The sequence below is a fragment of the Buceros rhinoceros genome, unplaced genomic scaffold (genome assembly GCF_000710305.1).
Source record: "Buceros rhinoceros silvestris isolate BGI_N320 unplaced genomic scaffold, ASM71030v1 scaffold528, whole genome shotgun sequence".
Taxonomy (NCBI): domain Eukaryota; kingdom Metazoa; phylum Chordata; class Aves; order Bucerotiformes; family Bucerotidae; genus Buceros; species Buceros rhinoceros.
The window spans coordinates 33310-51835 of record NW_010427221.1 but is presented as its reverse complement, the minus strand read 5'-3'; the positions used below and the strand labels follow the sequence as shown (position 1 = coordinate 51835).

At 39.1% G+C, this 18526-nt stretch overlaps 1 protein-coding gene across 1 annotated transcript in view; it reads right to left on the bottom strand.

Annotated features, from left to right (window-relative positions):
- Positions 1-628: 628 nt before the first annotated feature.
- The window catches only part of HACE1 (HECT domain and ankyrin repeat containing E3 ubiquitin protein ligase 1), a gene marked incomplete at its 3' end in the record, with an annotated part of 47056 nt that continues 29158 nt past the window's right edge, over positions 629-18526 (bottom strand). Inside the window, exons 14-23 of the mRNA XM_010141776.1 lie at positions 17554-17665; positions 17376-17473; positions 17097-17184; positions 14140-14289; positions 9147-9343; positions 4647-4778; positions 3858-3956; positions 3503-3573; positions 2191-2204; positions 629-799 (exon numbers count right to left, since the gene is read on the bottom strand). Of these exons, the coding sequence (XP_010140078.1) occupies positions 629-799; positions 2191-2204; positions 3503-3573; positions 3858-3956; positions 4647-4778; positions 9147-9343; positions 14140-14289; positions 17097-17184; positions 17376-17473; positions 17554-17665 (1132 nt within the window). The remainder of the gene's footprint in view (positions 800-2190; positions 2205-3502; positions 3574-3857; positions 3957-4646; positions 4779-9146; positions 9344-14139; positions 14290-17096; positions 17185-17375; positions 17474-17553; positions 17666-18526) is intronic.

The window sequence follows — 18526 nt, the reverse complement described above, 5'->3', positions numbered from 1 at the left end:
ATACTTAAAGGGAGAAGTAAATAAGATGGAGCACAAGGCTCACGAAGGAGCACCCAGTGGTGCTAAGTGACAGGACAGGAAGTAATGGCACAAATTGAAATGCAGGAAATTTCCATTTAAACAAGAGAAAAACTTTTTTACTGTGAGGTGTTCAAACGCTGGAACAAGCTGCCCAGAGAAACTGCGGAGTCAGCACCCTGAGGACAGTCAAAACCTGCCTAGACAAGACCTTGAGCATCTAAGATCTAGCTGACCCTGCTCTGACCGTAGGGTTGGACTAGACGATCTCCAGAGGTCACTTCCAACCTCAGCTATTCTGTGATTCTGTAGCTAGCAATGAAAGAATCTGATAAAACAAAATAAAGCTTCCATATTATATATATCAGCTGTTTAGAATTTTGCATTACAGGTACTTACATTAAAAACAACACTCCCATATTCAGAAAATCAAAGTGACTGTTAAAAACCAGGAGCAAGAACGGAAAAAAGAATGAAGTAATGTTTCCGCTCAGTCAAACTACTTGGCAAAAATGCAATAGAGTAAGGGTTGCTCTTGCCAAGTGTTGAGGAGCTAGGACAGAACTCACAGTAATACTCTGCAAAATACTTCAAGAGCTAGCTATAGTACCATCACCTAAGTCCGTGGTACCTAGCTCCACAACAGCACCGTTGGGCACGTAGCTGTAGCGCTGGTATGTAAGACAACGGCTCTGGAGTTCTGGAAGTACTGGTTCTTTGCAGCACGCTATTTCTGACGTACAAATGGAATCGTGCTCACAGCCACAGTTCTGAACTTCAACTGTTTTCCATACAACAGGTCAGCATTGTATCCTGTGATCTTTGGGCTTTGAACATTTAAAACTAACAGATGGCTGCCAGCTTATGCCTCCAAGAACGAGTTTTCTTTCCTAGCAAAACACTGCCAATATAGTAAAGACAGCCTTCCGCAGAGGTGCAAATCACTGCATGTACAAATAACCTTCAGCAAGAGCAACCATACAATTTAAGTTTTCAAAGCTGTGAACAAGTTTAAGTTTACACCTGAATTCCAACTTCTATACCTACCTTTCCACTTCACTAATTTTCCAGAAATTTACTTGAAATGAAAACAGTGTAGAAGAGATACTTTAAGCCAGTTTCCTTCTGTTTAACTTTTTTAGAGTAGTTATAGAACTATTGCATTTATCAAATATGCTGAATTTCCCTTAAAACAGCATATAGCTTTTTACTCAACAGTCCTCCAAGAAGTTAAACAGCAATCCTGGTACCTGCAGAGTACCAGCAGAGTAGAATTTATCATGATAAGCTGTCAGCACTTCTCCCCAACTGTTAACTAAAAACCTGATCAAAAGATAACTAAGAATAATTTGGCCAAATACTGTTATAAATACCAAACACATCAAGGCCGGGGGGGCAGGATAAGCATGTGGAATTGGCAATATGACCTGATATTTTTGTCAGCAGATGAGAAGTTGGTGCATAAGTAAACTTCTAAATCCCCAAAACGAGGCACAAGAGTATTTAGACTTTCTTGAGCCTGCTCCAAACACACAGAATCCGCTATTCAAACATTGCTCATGACAATTTCTTTACTGTTCAAAGAGGTCTCAAAATTGGTATTAACATTAAAAGCAATAGTATCTCCACTGGAACAAGCAAAGCAAGGCTTCATTACACTGAAGAGAAAGAGGAGTAAGACAAGGGAAGAAGGCAAAAGGCAAAGTCTAAGAATTATTTAGACATATCATAGAAACACTGAAGACAATTATAAATATACGGTTTTATTTAATTCACTAATTTCATAGTCTTTCACTAGAAAGAAAGAATAGTACCACTTCATACATACACTCCTCCCCGAAAAAAGAAAACAAGTGACTACGCAGAAGAAACTAAAGGGAAATGGGAAAAAAGCAATAAAAAAAAGCCTAACTGTTGTTTTAGCTCACAGACAACTCAGCATCCAAGTCTTCCATGCCCACAGACTAGGACTGTCTGGGGATTTATTTGCAAAAACACGAGCTGTACACCACTATTACAGGTACCTTCCAAAGATTAAATTTTTATGGAAAAAAATACACCTATTACATTTCCATCACTGAAGAAAAAACACACAATGGGTTCCTACTAGCTGCTAAAGAAAAAAAAAAGTAATTTGTTTTTAAATTCTACCCCAGAGTTCTTAAGACATACCAAGAATTTCTTTCCTACAAAAAAGAAATGGGTAAACAACAAGTCAGTGTGTGATTTGTGACCAAAATGAATGGTGCTTAAGCACGTATTAATCAGACAACATAATTGTTGGCTTGATAGAAAGTGTCCCTTAGAATTCAGTAGATTATCCCAAATGCCATGAAACTAGTGAACGCCACTTCAGTATCGTTTGGAATGTTGTAAGAAGCTTTTGAAACATGACCTTACATCGTAAAGATCCTTATTTTCCATCTAGATTTAGAAATGGACTAGACCACTAAAATGAAAGACCCGCAGCTGGCGTGCAACAGATGTGCAGTTAGAACTGCAGGAATCATTTCTGCAGAGGACAAAAAGGAAAGATCGATGTGCACAGAACTCGCTTCTTAAATTGTCTGTGATCCCCAAAAACAATGAAATTCATAATAAATCTAGTGAAACTAATAGAATTTTAAGGCCGTGTCATCTGATGGTATGTCCGTGACTGTGAAATTTCTTGGTATAAAAGATGAGGTTTGATGATCTCAATTTGTATTTTATCATTGCTTAGTCTCAAAACTTATATTAATCCTAGAATATGAAGGGAACATCAAATTAAGACAACGTGCAGTACCTACCTGCCATCAGAAGGAGACATGGATTACACAGCTCAGGTGCCACATAGGCTTCTACGGATCCACTTTGCAAAATGTCTGTATACACAAACTTGGCAACTGACCCAGCTCAAAACCTTTCCCCGCCTTCCCCAAACCATAAAGGAAATAAAAGTGGCTCTCCCTGAAGAAGAGCTAAAATTTAGAATTTCAGCTTTAGATTTGTAGAAATCCTACACAAAGCAAACACACTCCCACATAAGGTTACATCTTCACTTGATCGTAACATGCTGCCCTAATGATAAACTCAGCTTGGCTTTAGGAGAAGGATGTTCTGTTTACACTGAAGCGATACCTAGTTATCTCTTATATTAAAGCCTATATTGATTACTGGAGAAGCCAAGAACCACATAAATATGCAGCAGGAAGAAGAACATAAAGTGCAGTTAATTTCACTACTGCTTTGTTAAAAATTGCCTGGGACAGCAACAAAGGCCTCCCGCAAAGTAGTCAAATATAATAAATACGTAATCAATCATTTTGGTGGCAAAACAGGCAGCAAAAGTATTAACACACGCTTTGTCTGCTTTGATCAATGTAAAGAACACTGAAGTATGCAAAAAAGTTTCTAATTAGGTGTTCCTGTGTGGTAATTTGAAGTGTCTTGACTTATTTCAGAGTATCCAGACAACGTATCTGTTGTTACCAAAGTTTCTCACCTGCCAGTAACGAACTGTAGTAGTAACACTCTCTCTTCCTGAGTTAGTTCTTCCACAACGTCCCAGAACCACTAAATGAAAGATAAGTTTGTATTTTCCATTAAATACCTGTAGTACTTGAAAAGATAATGGTAAAGCAATAAAAGGAATATTTGTGTGTTTGTTACTTAAACTAAGGAAATTTTCATATGAAATTCATTAATCACGTAACTAAGTCACTTAACGGAGGAACATAGTCTAAAATATTTCCACAAATTTCAACCAAAATAAGCTTTCATAAACACACACAGAAAATGACAAAAGCACCTTTTTTTGGATTAAAATGCAATAGTCTACAATATTAAAAAAAAATTACCTGAATAACTTGGTCTCCTCTTTCATAGCCACTGGTGTATTCTGTATTTTTTAACCAATCATTCACATCGATTTCTGGCATACCAGACAACAAAAGCTCCTTCAGAAGAAACACAGAGATTGTGATTAGTCCCTCCTGACTAACCATTAGTTTAAAGCATTTGTTCTATTTTTAAAATTAATGCTTTAAGTAGTAAGAGCATTACAGCACTTTCTCTTCCACCCTTATGGTACCTACAACTAAATTCTAATACAAAAAGATTCTTGAATTCAAGTAACTTCATATTATCTGTTTTATTTAAGTACATGGTATCGAGAGAGAAATTATTGCCAAAAACCTTAAACCAAAAAAGCCCTGAGTTTTGGCATGACTTGAGACATGTTCGTTAGAGAAGATCAAACCACCAGAAAAACTTACTGGAATTTGATTTTGTGATTCAGAAAAATTAAGACAATAGACAGCAACTCCTTATTTTTATAGGAGACTGTCCTGGAAGAAAATATGAAAAGGCTTGAAGGCCAGAAGATTGATCCCATTTTGCAACTACAATTTAAGGCATTTATCACTGGCAGGTGAAGTTACCACATTCCAGAAGATGGTCATTCTAAGTAACTAGGATAAGGAGGAATACACATATTCAGATCCTCACTGCTAGATGCCCAGTAAGCAAAACCAAAGTGAAAGATAACAAGTTTATTCTGTGAGTACTGAGCTTCACTTCATCGTTACATTACTGATGAATTATGCTGAACAAAGTATGGAGAACAAAGTATAGGCATTTCTGCTTACCAGTTCATATTCATCAAAAAGCTGAATCAGCGATGGTGGAATGAACATATGGAAGCCTTGTAAGAAGGCATTTATCTGAGGCTGAATGGCTCTTGTCATTCTAAGCTCTGTGACAAGCTGGACATACTCAGCCTGCAATGTAGAAAACAACATTAAGATATACAATAGTGGAAATACAGCGCTCATGCAAACACACACACGCAACGCCGTCCTCAGTACGTCACAAATCTCAGCCACTGTAGGATGTTAACAGTCCCTACGCACTTTTCACATGCAGACACATCCCACAATAATTCAGAGGACCCTTCTGCTCTTCCCCTTTCCTTCCTCCAAAGACAATTCCCAAACAGAATTGTTTAAATCATAACAAAAACCAGTCAAAAGCAGGGACGTGGACCAAGATAAAGGAAGTGAATAAAACTTAGTTTGTCATGCCTGCAACTAATACAACCACCACTGTGACCATCTAAAGACATAAACAAGCCGATGTTTGTAAAGAAAATTAAGCGAAATGACATAACTCAGGATAAAAGGTAAACTTCTGAAGGTGTATTTGTCAGCAAAAATCTTTCTTGTTTTCCCCCATCTCTGGAAATCTAACAGAATACATTACTTACCCCTGCAAGCTTAACTTAAAAAAAATTAATTTTTAAGAAATTCTTGGAAGCGTCCTCAGTTTTTAAGAAAGAAAAAAAAACCACAGAGAAGCATTTACGCCATATCCATGCAAACAGACAATATGATAGTTTGCATGCTTTAGGGTCCGGGGGCTCCATCCCCTTTAAAGTTACCAGCTAGACAGAGAACCCACCAGAACTTCACTTTTGTTGAAAACACAAAAGTCTAGGAGGCAGTTAATAGAGGAAAGGTCTTAGAAAGAGACAGACAAAAGTGCCTATATTAAAGCTGTATGTAAAATGCCTCATGAATAAGTGTCTTCTACACGGCATCTCATGACAAAACTATGCAAGTCTAAAAGATTCTTCACTGAAAAGAGATTTCTACTTGAGAACAACTCTTACTCCTAGATTAGTTAAGGTACTCAGTTTCAAAGTAATGCTTTGACTTCCTAATCATGATTTTTAATAATGAAATCACAAAGCATGTTTCCCAATTGAACCATATGAACTACCACCTACCTTCAAGACAATAATCTAACAAAAATACCACATTGATTTATAAAAAAACATTAATCTACAAGTTTAGGTTCTGAAACTGCACAAAAGCAACCATTCTTTCTTTCCTCCCTTTCAGAAAAACAGAATCAAGTATGAAATACCGAGAAATATGCTTCTGTTTTGAAAAGGCAATTCCTTACATCCACAGAAGTATAGAAGTTGTCATTTGCTTTGCAGTTGGAAGACGTTTTTAAATGTATTACCACCATTTTACTAGATTGAGAAGACAATTAATCTGGGAAGTGCTCTGAAGAGGAACATTACCTAATCATATCTTCAACTGCAGAGCTGTTCCCAAAAATCTAGTTTCAATCTAGTCCTCTCCCTAGCTTGGTTCCACTGTAAGTGGAACTGACAACAGCTCCCTTCTCTAAGGGATTAGAGGGGCAGCCGAAAGAGAATAACTATGCGAAAAGAAAGTCAGCCTCTGTGAATACAGCTTATGAGCTCCAGGAAGAAATCAGAAACTTTAGCAATATCAGGATTAGAAGTAATGTTGACACACCGGTCTTCCAGGATCAGAAAAACTTGTTTTACATCTCTTTATTTGCTACTACATAAATTATGCTATTCAGAAAACAGGATTGTAGAAAGAAAAATTCACAATTTTATTTTTATAACATCCATTAGAAAAAATGACAAACACTGATTTTCTGCTTTACAAAAATATTTACACTGAACATTCTCATTACAAGAGAAAACAGTTGCTGTGCTTTAGCTGTAGCAAGAAATGTTTTAAATAGTCTGGAGGAGCTGAGCATCCTTACTATCAGCAATGCTGCATGCTGAAAGACCTGTACCTCAGATTTTACAAAACACATGTCAGTGAAAAAAAACAGTCAATTTGTTTCTCCCTGTTCACTTCATTTACATTTTACTCCCTCGCAGAACCCTTAGGAGAACATTACAAAACAGAAATACCTACATAATTTCAGATCTACATATCCATTCCTACACAGTGCACAGGAGGTACAATCCAGCCTTCTTTTAAGAGGGTAGATTTGATTGCACACACGTGAGACAGGCACTACAAATATGACGACAAAGTCTAGATTGGGTGAGGGGTTGTTCTCTATTTCCCTTTGAGGTAAATCAAGCAGAGATCATGCTTCTCTGATTGCACAACCCCATATACTGCGAGACAAGGATCAATGTTCATTATGGTGTTCAGATTCAGAGAGCAGCTCCATTACAAAGCTCTTTGAAAAAATTATGTCATTTCTGTCATTTTTTACTGCCAAACAGCATGGCCAGCTCACAGACAGAAAGTCCTGGGAGGACAGTGAAAGCCATGAGCTTGCAGAGATTCGCAGAATTTTTTTAAAATGGTATATGGTCAAGCTTTGCCTAGCTCTAATTTTATTTTTTTCCTAAAAAGTAGAAAGCTGCAAAAATATACACAGTAGAGAACAAAGAGAAATACACAGCATGGACACTAGACAAAGCCTGACTTTTCCCTTTGAAGTCTCCACATTACCACGACAAAAGGCAGTTGAACCACTACTGTAACAGATACTTCACTTGGTGCTACTTTGACACTCCAATTGCAAGACTGGAACATTTCTCTGGGATGGTCCCACAACCATTCACCTATTACACAGCTGATGTAAGGAAAGAAAATTCACTCATTTAAAGAAAATAACTTTTTACAAGCAGCTATTACTACTGCTCCTCAGTGAGGCATTTACTCTCTTTTATTGTGGTTTTCTGTAAGAGGGAGATGGATTGTTTGGGTACTTTCTGTGGAGGCTTTTCTGGTTTAGTTAGGTTTTCTTTTGTGGGTTTGTTGGCTTGGTTGCAGTTTTTAAGGAACAACGATTCACTCAATTTCATTTAAAAAATGCTATCCTTTAAACAGGTAATCTGCTAGTGTGCATACACAGCAACTTCCTTTAGAAGCTGAATTTTCTGCTCCCAGAGGTATAGCAAATGCAATGAGATTTAAACAGTGATCTTTTATTCCTCAGATAAAGGCAGAAAAAAAGAAAGATATCTCTTGTAAAAACAACAAACCACAATGGTTTATAAAGTAGACACTTTCCTGTTTGACTTGCTAGAACTGCGAGGCATACTGTAAAACCCCACCACATTAAGGAAATTGGGAAAAATACCCAAATGCCACTAAAACACAGACCTACAATTTTTGACAGCTTGGTTTGCCACTGTCAAAATCAGTGAAAAAGAGAGAATGCCATCTTACAGATGTCTGTTGACTTCATTTTGCAGCTTCAAATTCAAAAATAACATTAACAGTTTCAAAGCCACCACAAGAGTTATCTGTTTCTTACCACCTTTCCAATAAAAGCTGTACAAAGTCCTGCCCTCTCCTGCTCCAGCTGAAGAATTCTAGCTGATGAACTAGAATGGATTCATCTGTTCTACACACGTTCAGCCATCCTCTCCAGTCTGTGCTCTAAGTCAGAAGTTACCAGAGCAATTTAAACTACTAATGACTGCAGGTATCCTCATGTAGGCAAACTTCTAATTTTATGCTAACTGATAATTTTTAAATAGTATTTATGAAACCACAATTTATGTCAAGTATATTTATTACATATTGAAGTAATATGTAATAACTGTAATAATCAAGTATTTATCAAGAAGCTAAGGCTGCCCTGAAACAAGAATCAACATCTTTGCTTTCTCTGACAATAATAAAGAAATTAATTATCTACTGCCTTCACAATTAGGCTTGTTTTACCACTTGTATTCTTTCATAAATGACTATATTGTAGGAAAGGGTGCAGAATCGGGCTAAGAATACGGATGCCTGTTATTGGAATGACACTCCACCTTCACGAAAACAAGGATTAAGCACACAGCAGTCCAGTGCCAATGGCTCCAACACAAACTAAAATTTTGTTAGAACAAACGCTGACACCAAGTGGCCATTCACCAACAGAGCAGCTCTCCACACGACTGGTAATGCTGAATGAACCCTGTGCACACAAAGCAGGTTAGGTTCGCTCATCACAAGTGAAAAATCAAAACACAGAGCAGACATAAGGATCACAAGAGTCAATGATACAAAAGACTGCAGGTCTACCCAGGACACTCCTGCAGTGACTCGAAGGTGTCTAGTGGGTAACTGCAAAATTCAATCAGACTGATCTTATTTCTACAAGATTTTCAAAATCTGGTTGAGTTTTTCCATCTTTGTTTTTGTACGAAAGCTGCAGAGAAGTCAGGTTCTTTCCAAGCTGTTGCTATTAAATTAAAAAGGTAGATTACTTCCATGCAGACAGAGTGACTTGCAAATAGCTGAAAAAGCTTCCTGCAGCCTTTTACTCTGTCAATTATCCATATGTCACTGTATACTCACCTTGTTTTCCTGTGTAACAAGTATACTTGCACCCCCTGGCTTCAGCGGCACTTCTTCCATTGCTCCAAACACATCAGTCTCAACAGAAAAGGTCAGCTCTAAGCCCAGATCACTGATATCATTATCTAAAATCCACTGCAAGTTCTTTGCATACTCTGGATCAATCGATGCTACATCCTGATAATTTACAGGTATACCTAGAAAAAACAAAGAGACAAAACCCCTCAAATAAATAGGGTAAAGCAAAAAGGGTTCTAGCTTAATACATGGTAGAAGATTGCCCTCTAGAGAGAAACCAGAATAATGCAGTGAGAAAAAAAGGGGAAAAGTGGATCAGCATTACTAACTACTGCAGAATTGTGCTTACTATATTTTAAAAGTAATAAAGAATCAAGTTTCCTTTGTACGTTTTTCTTCACAGCAAAGCAATTGGCACACCACTTGAGCAACAATTTGCACAATTTTAGCTCGCTAATGTATTTCAGTAAAAGCATCTAACCACATAGAACACATAATGCTAAATGAGTTTCCTAAAAAAATCTTGAAGTACTTAAAATCTTAAAGTGACTTTAAGAAACCCAAATATCGTATTTCTCTTTATAATATCTTTTCCCCAAGAAAATTATTTAGAACTGGAAGGGGAAAACAGAGAAATAAAAAGACAACCTTTCTGTACTTAGAAAACTATTTCACTTGAGTTTTCTTCCTTGTAATCATGTTTGCTACGAGACATTCTATATAGTTGAAAACAATTATTTACAGGAATTTTACATTTTCAAACCGAGCTCGCACGTCATTCAGAAGGATCAAGAGGAGAGCTGTTAGCAGTTTGACTTTTATCCTAGTATAGAAATTGCCTATTTACAGCCCCTTCGCAGACATAGCACTCAAATTTGAGCAAATGTGCCCAGAACAAGGTGACCCCAAGTTTGAGCAAGAGAACTAACCTCTTCACTACACAAGGAAGTAAACCCCATTTACTTTAACTCTACCAAGAAGGATAAATACCTGGGAAAAGGGGCAGGGACTGAAGGTGGTAGAAGGTTTAGAGAAAAGCAAGTTACTGAGAAGAACTGTCTTTGCTTCACCATGCTCTGGGCATCATGAAGCATCACAAAGGTGCCCATTAGTAGAAGTCTTAGCAAGCTGTGGACTGCAGAAGCAGTAGTCCAGAGAGTAACACAGAATTTGAAGGTTAGCAGCTGGTGCAAACACGTAAGTGCAAAAATTGTTATGGTATTTCCATGGAAGAGCCCACGAATGCTGAAATGGTGCATATACAAGCAGTAAGACCTCATTTTTCTAATAAAATCAAGCCACACTCCAGTTTAAGAGAGAGACAGACAATTCACTAATGAATTTTCAGCATCATCTCTCAAAAAAACAAACAAAAAAATCTGTCTAGTAGTTTCTAGAGGACTTCTGTTTTTGCCAACTACTAATTATATGTGCATTTCACATATGAAACATGGAAATAATGAAGTCTCTGAGGGAAACGTGGGAAAAGAAAAATCAAAAAGTAGGAATCGGAGACTCCTTTAGAGGAGAAGCTGAACTGGAGCATTACGATGAGACTACACTCGGTCCGCATGCGGTGAGACCAAAGCACTAAGCTTGTGAGATATTTTACCAATCAACAGACTCGAGTCAGGCAGTTATAAAGAACCTCCATCAGATTTATCAGGACAAAACTTGAATCTCATTAAATACCCTGTATCTTTCCCTTGCTATATCCTGTAGTTTGAAAAGGAAGAGAAATCTACCAGAGTAATTGTGATAAACCAGTATTTCTGTGCAACACAGAACTTAAAGAAGATACTATAGGTAAGCTCTGAGACAAGTTCAGTAAGTGTTCAAGGATTTAAGGCTTCCAGCTCAAAATACACTGAGCCAGAAATTAATTTTCACTAATTTCAAGCATTTTCTATTATACTGTGAAAGACAGGACTTCAGTCTAAGAGCAGATAGCACAGCTAGGAATTTATCTGCTATGCGTCTTTGTAGGTTGGAGTGGAAGTTTCCTTTTCCAAACAGAAAAGTAATTGGCTCTTCAGAAAAAACACAAAGGAAATGGAGAACAGCACTAACGAAACTATCTCCTCCTCCCCTGTTTAAGCAGAAGGCAGACAGAAAGTAAGTTTGAGAAAAACAAACCTGAGAGGCCTTATTAATTTCTGACTATGTTTCTGCCTCAGTTCCACATCTGTGGATTTTCCACTCCAGTAAGAGCGCAGCCCTAACACACATGAAGACCTATGGAATAAAGTTTGATTCCACAGCACACAAAGCAGCGATGTCAGCTACACAGTTAACATCTTATAAAGCACATTGGTTGTGTGTTAGCTGGGTCACCACTTCAGTTGCTGATCTTTCCTTGCCTACTAGATACTGTTGCAGAAAAATTTCAATTCATCCCAAGGAAAAAAAGGTGATGCACTCACCTGAGTCTCAAAGTAGCAGCTACATTTGCTCACATGGGTTTTTGGCTTCTAACTAAGGCACTTCTACTTCATGTCTGTTGCCTAAAGAGAAGGGTTCCTTTGAAAGAGGTTCAGACTGTTCCTCAGATACAGGATGTCTTACTATACAACTGGTAAATTTAGTGCCATCCACAGAAACGGCTACACAAAACAAGGATCTCAGTGCAAGGTGAGAAACCAAAGGAATGGAAATGGTCTCAGGCTCCAGAAGATGTCATACTCCATTACTTAAGGTATGACAAGTAGCTGAAGGGAATCTCTATGTAACCTAGTAACACGTATTTGGCATGAACAACAGTTAGCATAACCCATAGCTGAACCTGAAACAAAAATAACACAAAAACCCCTCACAGGAGCATCTGCTCCTGTGCAACTCAGGTTCCTAAACAAGAAGAGAGGAGATGCACAAAGATAAGGGAAAAGGCCTTGGAAAGGCTTATATAAACCACTGTGACTGAGGCAGAAAAATTAACTACTTTGGGAAGCAGAGGTTTAATTTTTTTTCAAGTTCCCTCTGTCTGATAAGTAACAAGAAGTGATAAGAACCTTTTGAACTTAATACACTGAATGTGCACAAACCTCTAGAGAGTTCCAGGATGTCTGTTCAACAGAATGACAAGACCTTACTAAGAGGGACTGGAGAGAACTTACTATCAGAGATTACTCACTGCTGTCTAGTTTGCAATAGTTATTCTAGCAAAATTAAGAAAAAAATAGAGTAAACAACAGTCATTTCGTCAATTCAGAAACCAATTAATTCCATATACAATCACAAGACAAACTAGAAAAGAACCCAAATTCATTAGCAGTCATTTCCTAATGAAGTGGCAAGAGCAACACTTGACTATTCTCAAGGTGTCGCTGCACAGCAGAAAAATGCATCTTTCATTAGTGAACACATCACACGGAGATAAGCGTGTGAGCATCACCATTCTGCTCACACAGAGGAATCTCTTGATATCAGAGACCAACCCTCGTCAGTGCCAAACTGTGCCACACAAAGATACATCTACTTTAGAACTGCTTTCCTACGTGAAGATCAATGACTAGAGAAGCCCGATGAGGCACTGCCAACGTGGTGCTGTTTCAGATTGGCTGTCCTGCACTGCCTCTTGCCCAGTACAGTCATTCTCCGGCAGCAGAAAGCGGTACTTAGGGGGAAGAAGTAAAATGCATCCCTTTGTCACAAAGATCTCAATGAAGATGACTGAGCCTGCACCTTCAAACTTCAACACCATTCCCTAAACGCTTCCAGGGAAGAGAAACAGTAAATAAATCTGAAGTAAAGAGTTGATCTGTCCCAGACTCAGCAAACATCACAGGAAGGCTGTGGACAGACAGAATGGTTACAGAAAAACAGAACAAAATACAAACAATTCCTTTGAAAACCTTGGTAGATCTTAAAGTAGTGAGTGGTTCTTGAGGAAAAGTAAAACTTCTGACATCAAGCTATCTTAGACTTCCACAGAAGACTGAAGAATAACGCTTAAAAACTAAGGAAATTCTGCTAGAGTGACAAAGGAACTTACGTACTAGGAGTAAGAGGAATGCAAGAGAAATTTACCCTTCCATCACATCTTCGTGCAAAGGGAAAGGTTTTTCACAACAATGCAAACAGGGGCATCACGTCTGACGATCAAGAAGTACAAAGGTTCTCAAAGAAAGAAAGAGTAGAGCCCTAGATCACAGCTACCACCAGCTAACAGCAATCCTTCTCTATTAAAAAGAAAAGCTACATTTTTATAAAGACTTCTGACCAAGCCTCTTCAATGCTGCAATAGGCGTATGAATTACCTTTCCTCGGGGAGGAGACAGGATGAACCTGCATTAGTTCTGAAGCACTGTTTCACGAAATAAGTCGTATTTGTCGGAGTGGGTAGTCAGGGAAGTTCATGGCAGTATGGATTCACCTTGTTAAGACATCACACGACAGAATAATGGCAGGCATAATAAAGAATGCCTGATAGATTTTTGCCAGAGTTCAAAAACATTATCAGCTTTGCAAGTCTCTCCCCCAAGTTAACTAGAGAACAATTATTTTAATTTCTCACGAATGACATTACATGGCAGGACAGATGAATTTCACAACCATAATGCAAAAACAATTGGCTGCACTATTCTGCCTCTCAGGCATTCCTAGTCAGCAACATTAAAGACAACTAAATTATCTGATCATGCTTTAGACAGATTAATGATGCCTTCTTTGTTATTAATTTAAGATTCATATTCAATTGAAATATTAGCTATCTTATTAAAAGTTGCTCACAGGATAAAATCCCCACTGAGTTTTGCTAATGTAGTTCCGTATTTCGTAACCGCTCCTAAGAGAGGCTCAGACTGGAAGAGCAATTACTGCCATATTATGTTGTGACTCTGATACACATAAAAGATTAGCAAGGCATTCATTTCCAAGACTTTTTCACTTCTAAAACACACACAAAGGTAAAAAAGGAAAAGGTTTACTGCTCAGACAACCGTTATGACTAATAAACAGGATTTTAACCAAAACATACCAAGAATATGTTTGTAGAATGACCTCGTGAAGTAGATGTTCACCAACTGCCTGTGATTCAGAGCCAGCCCCAGGATCTGGCCTGCGAAACGGAAGTAGTTTAAATGATCTGGATTTACAGAAGAGTTGCTGTTGGGCTGGAAAGTTGTTCCTATAAAATAAAGACATTAGCACGTTTCATTACTTTTAGGTTAAGTTTGTATTTATCAAATACACTCAGCATCTGAAACCACTGAAAGTGTTTTATTTTGGGGCTTGGGAATATTGCTTGAGGTTTGTTTACACCAAAAAGCCATCAGAAAGAAAAAGACAATAAAAATGTTTCTATAAATACATTAACAGCAAAAGGAGGACCAAGGAGAATCTCCATCCTCTCCTGGTTGCAGGAGGAAAACACAGTGACCCAGGCTGAGGAAAAGGCTGATGTACTGAATGCCTTCTTTGCCTCAGTTTCTCATCATAAGACCAGTTATTCTCCAAGTGCCCAGCCCCTTGAACTGGAAAACACAGATGTGGAGCGAAATAAAGCCTCTATAATCCAAGAGGAAATGGTCAGCGACCTATTGCACCACTTAGATGTGCACAAGCCTATGGGGCTGGATGGGATCCGCCCAAGGGTACTGAGGGAGCTGGTGGAATCGCTCACCAAGCCACTTTCCATCACCTACCAGCAGTCCTGGCTAACCAAGGAGGTCCCAGTCAACTGGAGGTTAGCCAGTGTGACACCCATCTACAAGGGCCAGAAGGAGGACCCAGGGAACTACAGGCCTGTCAGTCTGACCTTGGTGCCAGGGAAGGTTATGGAGCAGATCATCATGAGTGCCATCACACACCACGTACAGGACAACCAGCTCATCAGGCCCAGTCAACAGCTTTATGAAAGGCAAGTCCTGCTTGACTAACCTGATTTCCTTCTTTGACAAGGTGACCTGCTTAATGGATGAGGGAAGGGCTGTGGACATTGTCTACCTAGACTTTAGCAAATCTTTTGACACTGTTTCCCACAGCATTCTCCTGCAGAAACTGGCTGCTCATGGCTTGGATGACTGTACTCTTTGCTGGATAAAATACTGGCCAGATGGCCAGGCCCGAAGGGTGGTGGTGAATGCAGTTAAATCCAATTGGCAGCCAGTCACCAGTGGTGTTCCCCAGGGCTCAGTGTTGGGGCCAGTTCTCTTCAACATATTCATCAATGATCTGACAAGGGGATCAAGTGCACCTTCAGTAAGTTTGCAGAGGACACCAAGTTGGGTGGCAGTGTTGATCTGCTTGAAGGTAGAGAGACTCTACAGAGGGATCTGCAATGGTACAGGCTTGGGGAGGAGCAGCTGGAAAGCTGCCCAGTGGAAAAGGACCTGGGGGTGTTGGTCACAACCAGCTGAAGGTGAGCCAGCAGAGTGCCAAGGTGGCCAAGAAGGCCAATGGCATCCTGGCTTGTATCAGCACTAGTGTGGCCAGCAGGAGGAGGGAAGTGATTGTCCCCCAGTACTCAGCACTGGTGAGGCCACTCCTTGAACATTGTGTTTAGCTTTGGGCCCCTCACTTCAAGAAGGATGTTGAGGTGCTGGACTGTCTCCAAAGAAGAGCAATGAAGCTAGTAAAAGGTCTAGAGAACAAGTCCTGTGAGAAGCAGCTGAGGGAACTGAGGTTTGTTTAGTCTGGAGAAAAGAAGCTCAGGAGAGACCTCATCACTGTCTACAACTACCTGAAGTGGGATGTAGGGAAGTGGGAGTCAGTCTCTTCTCCCAAGTAACAAGATGAGAAGAAAGGGCCTCAAGTTGCACCAGGGGAGGTTTAAGTTGGATATTAGGAAAAACTTCTTTACAAAGAGGGTTGTCAAGCACTGGAACACGCTGCCCAGGGAGGTGGTAGAGACCCCATCCCTGAAGGTATTTAAAGGATGTGTAGATGTGGTGTTGAGGGACATGGCTTTGCAGTGACCTCGTGGTGCTGGGTTACCAGTTGGATTTGGTGATCTTAAAGGTCTCTTCCAACCAAAACAATTCTGTGATTCTGTGAAATGTATTAGAATGTAATGACATCTGATTATTACACTGATACTGCTCAGCCACTCGGCAAAGCACCACTCTGAAATAATTATCATTAAGGGTAATCGTGATCTGCTAAATTCGGTCCTCCTTCTTGCAGTATTGCTATGTGCATTTTTTGCTTACGCTAATGGGTCATGCTTCTATCAACTTATGAACATGCTCAAAGAAAGTATCAGAGTGCAGCTACTTCCTTTCATCTGGCTCCAGCCAGATGCAGCCAGAAGACAGTCCAGTCCTGGTCTCATCAGAAGAGACCACCTCAAACAGATTTCCCTGAACTTTTCATTTTAACTTGCAGGAACTAATCTATGCCTCTACTGTTGACCAAATTCCCTGCCAGTTCCCAAAACTCTGTAAGGTAGAAAACAAAACTTTTATCACTGATGATCGTGTGGATCTTTTATTGATAAAGATCTGCTTTATATGAAGCACCCAAAAGACAAAAAATCAAATACACCGCAGGCCTGTGGATATCAACAACTGGTTTTGCCACAAAAATTAACTGATGGAATTTGTAGATTTCTAAAAGGAAATAAAGGAATTCCTCCACAGTTCCCTTGCAGATGTGGAAGAAAGGGAAGCAATCTCTATACTGCTCTCAAAGCATCATGGCATTCTACTAGCAAGAAAAATAGCATGTACTCATTAAAACCAGTAACTCCCTCTCCTCTTACAAAGGAGACGACAAAAATCAAGTAAACTTCAAATTAAGAAAAATATTTCATCTGTAGTTATAAAAATGTACGATGAATAGATTGCTTCTGTCTCCGAGATTAATTGTCAGTGTTGCTTTTAAAAAGTAACAATCTTACATTCTGAAACGAACTGAGTTACTTTTCCTTGGATTACAAAAATGTTTTTATAAAAGGTGACACCTTAAAATTAGGAAAAAAAGGCAGATACGTACCGTCAGCTGACTGGGTAAATAAGGCATAATCTGGGTTAACTATTTCACTGGATAAGATATCAAACCACTCACGCACCACTCCCTGTCCCTGCACGTCAAAAGAATAAAACGTATTAGTACATAGAACTTCCACTGCAGTTACACTGGGTAATCACATATTTCTTAACAAAGTATAAAAGTTATTTTAAATTGGAATTTAATTCAAAACAGTACTTGTGAAAGAGAATTAGCATTTCCATACATAAATACCATACAGGAACACCACACGATTTTACATACCATGCCTTCTTCTCCATGAAATCTCACAGCAATCCCCTGCTTTAGTTTTGCACAATTTGCTTTAGACACAACCTCACAGCTACTCCTAAAAATAGAATCTAAATACAAAGCACCAATTAATTTTTACCTTAATTCATCACATTTCAAAGATATCCTAATGCCATTTAGGCCACAATACCTCTGTGAACCAAAAGGATGTCGCTTTCATTGACAGGCCTGTGCACCATGTCCGAGTCTGGCTGCCCAGCGTGCAGATGTTCATAGAACCATTCACAGCGGTCTTTAAAGGGCTACAAAACAAGGGGTAAACCATATTACATGGATGCATTCAGCTGAATGATTCCTCTCTCGTAAACCTGACCAGAAAACAGTTATGCATACTTCCCAATTCATTTTTGAGATGTCCAGAGAGTTACTTGATGCTATCTCAATATGCTATGAGTATTTGGGGAAGAGGAAAGGCCTAGACATGCCCTTGAGTGTTTGCTGCAATCTGGTATGCAGGAAGACTGGACCACCAGTTATCTAGAAATACCTACTGGAGTTCACCACCTAGGAGAAAAATAGCAGAAAGTTTCTTCCAGGGCAGGGGGCAAAGGAATCTAGATAAGCAGACACTGGCTTCTCCAGCACTACTGATTGTCAGCCACGGCTGAGCACTGAAGCACAAGTGACTTCTAGTAAAGCTCACTGTCAATGAGAAACAGCCCAAAGGAACCAGAAGCCTTCCAAAGCAATTCCTAGGTGAGAGATTCTGGCTTGTTTGACTCAGATGGACATTTCGCAGTTCTGAGACAGATACAACACAAGTATGGCCTCTCTCACCTATCACGATTCATGGCACGTACTTTAGTACAGGGTATCAGTTCTCAGAGTCTGTCATTCATAAGTAATGAACTTCAAAGCCATACATTCCAACCAAAGAGTGATGAAACAGTACACCTAACACCATGTCCTAAAAACAAAGCTGGATTACCAGAAAAATGTACATATAAAAATAAAGGCACAGTACTGTTCACAACTAAAGAAATAGTTTTGAGAACAGACCCTCCACAATTATTTAGGAAGGGGGATGGTTTCTGGTTGGTTAGAGGAATTTTACCTTTGTTTTCAACACATTCTGTCTTTGACCAAAATATTTTAATGTAGGG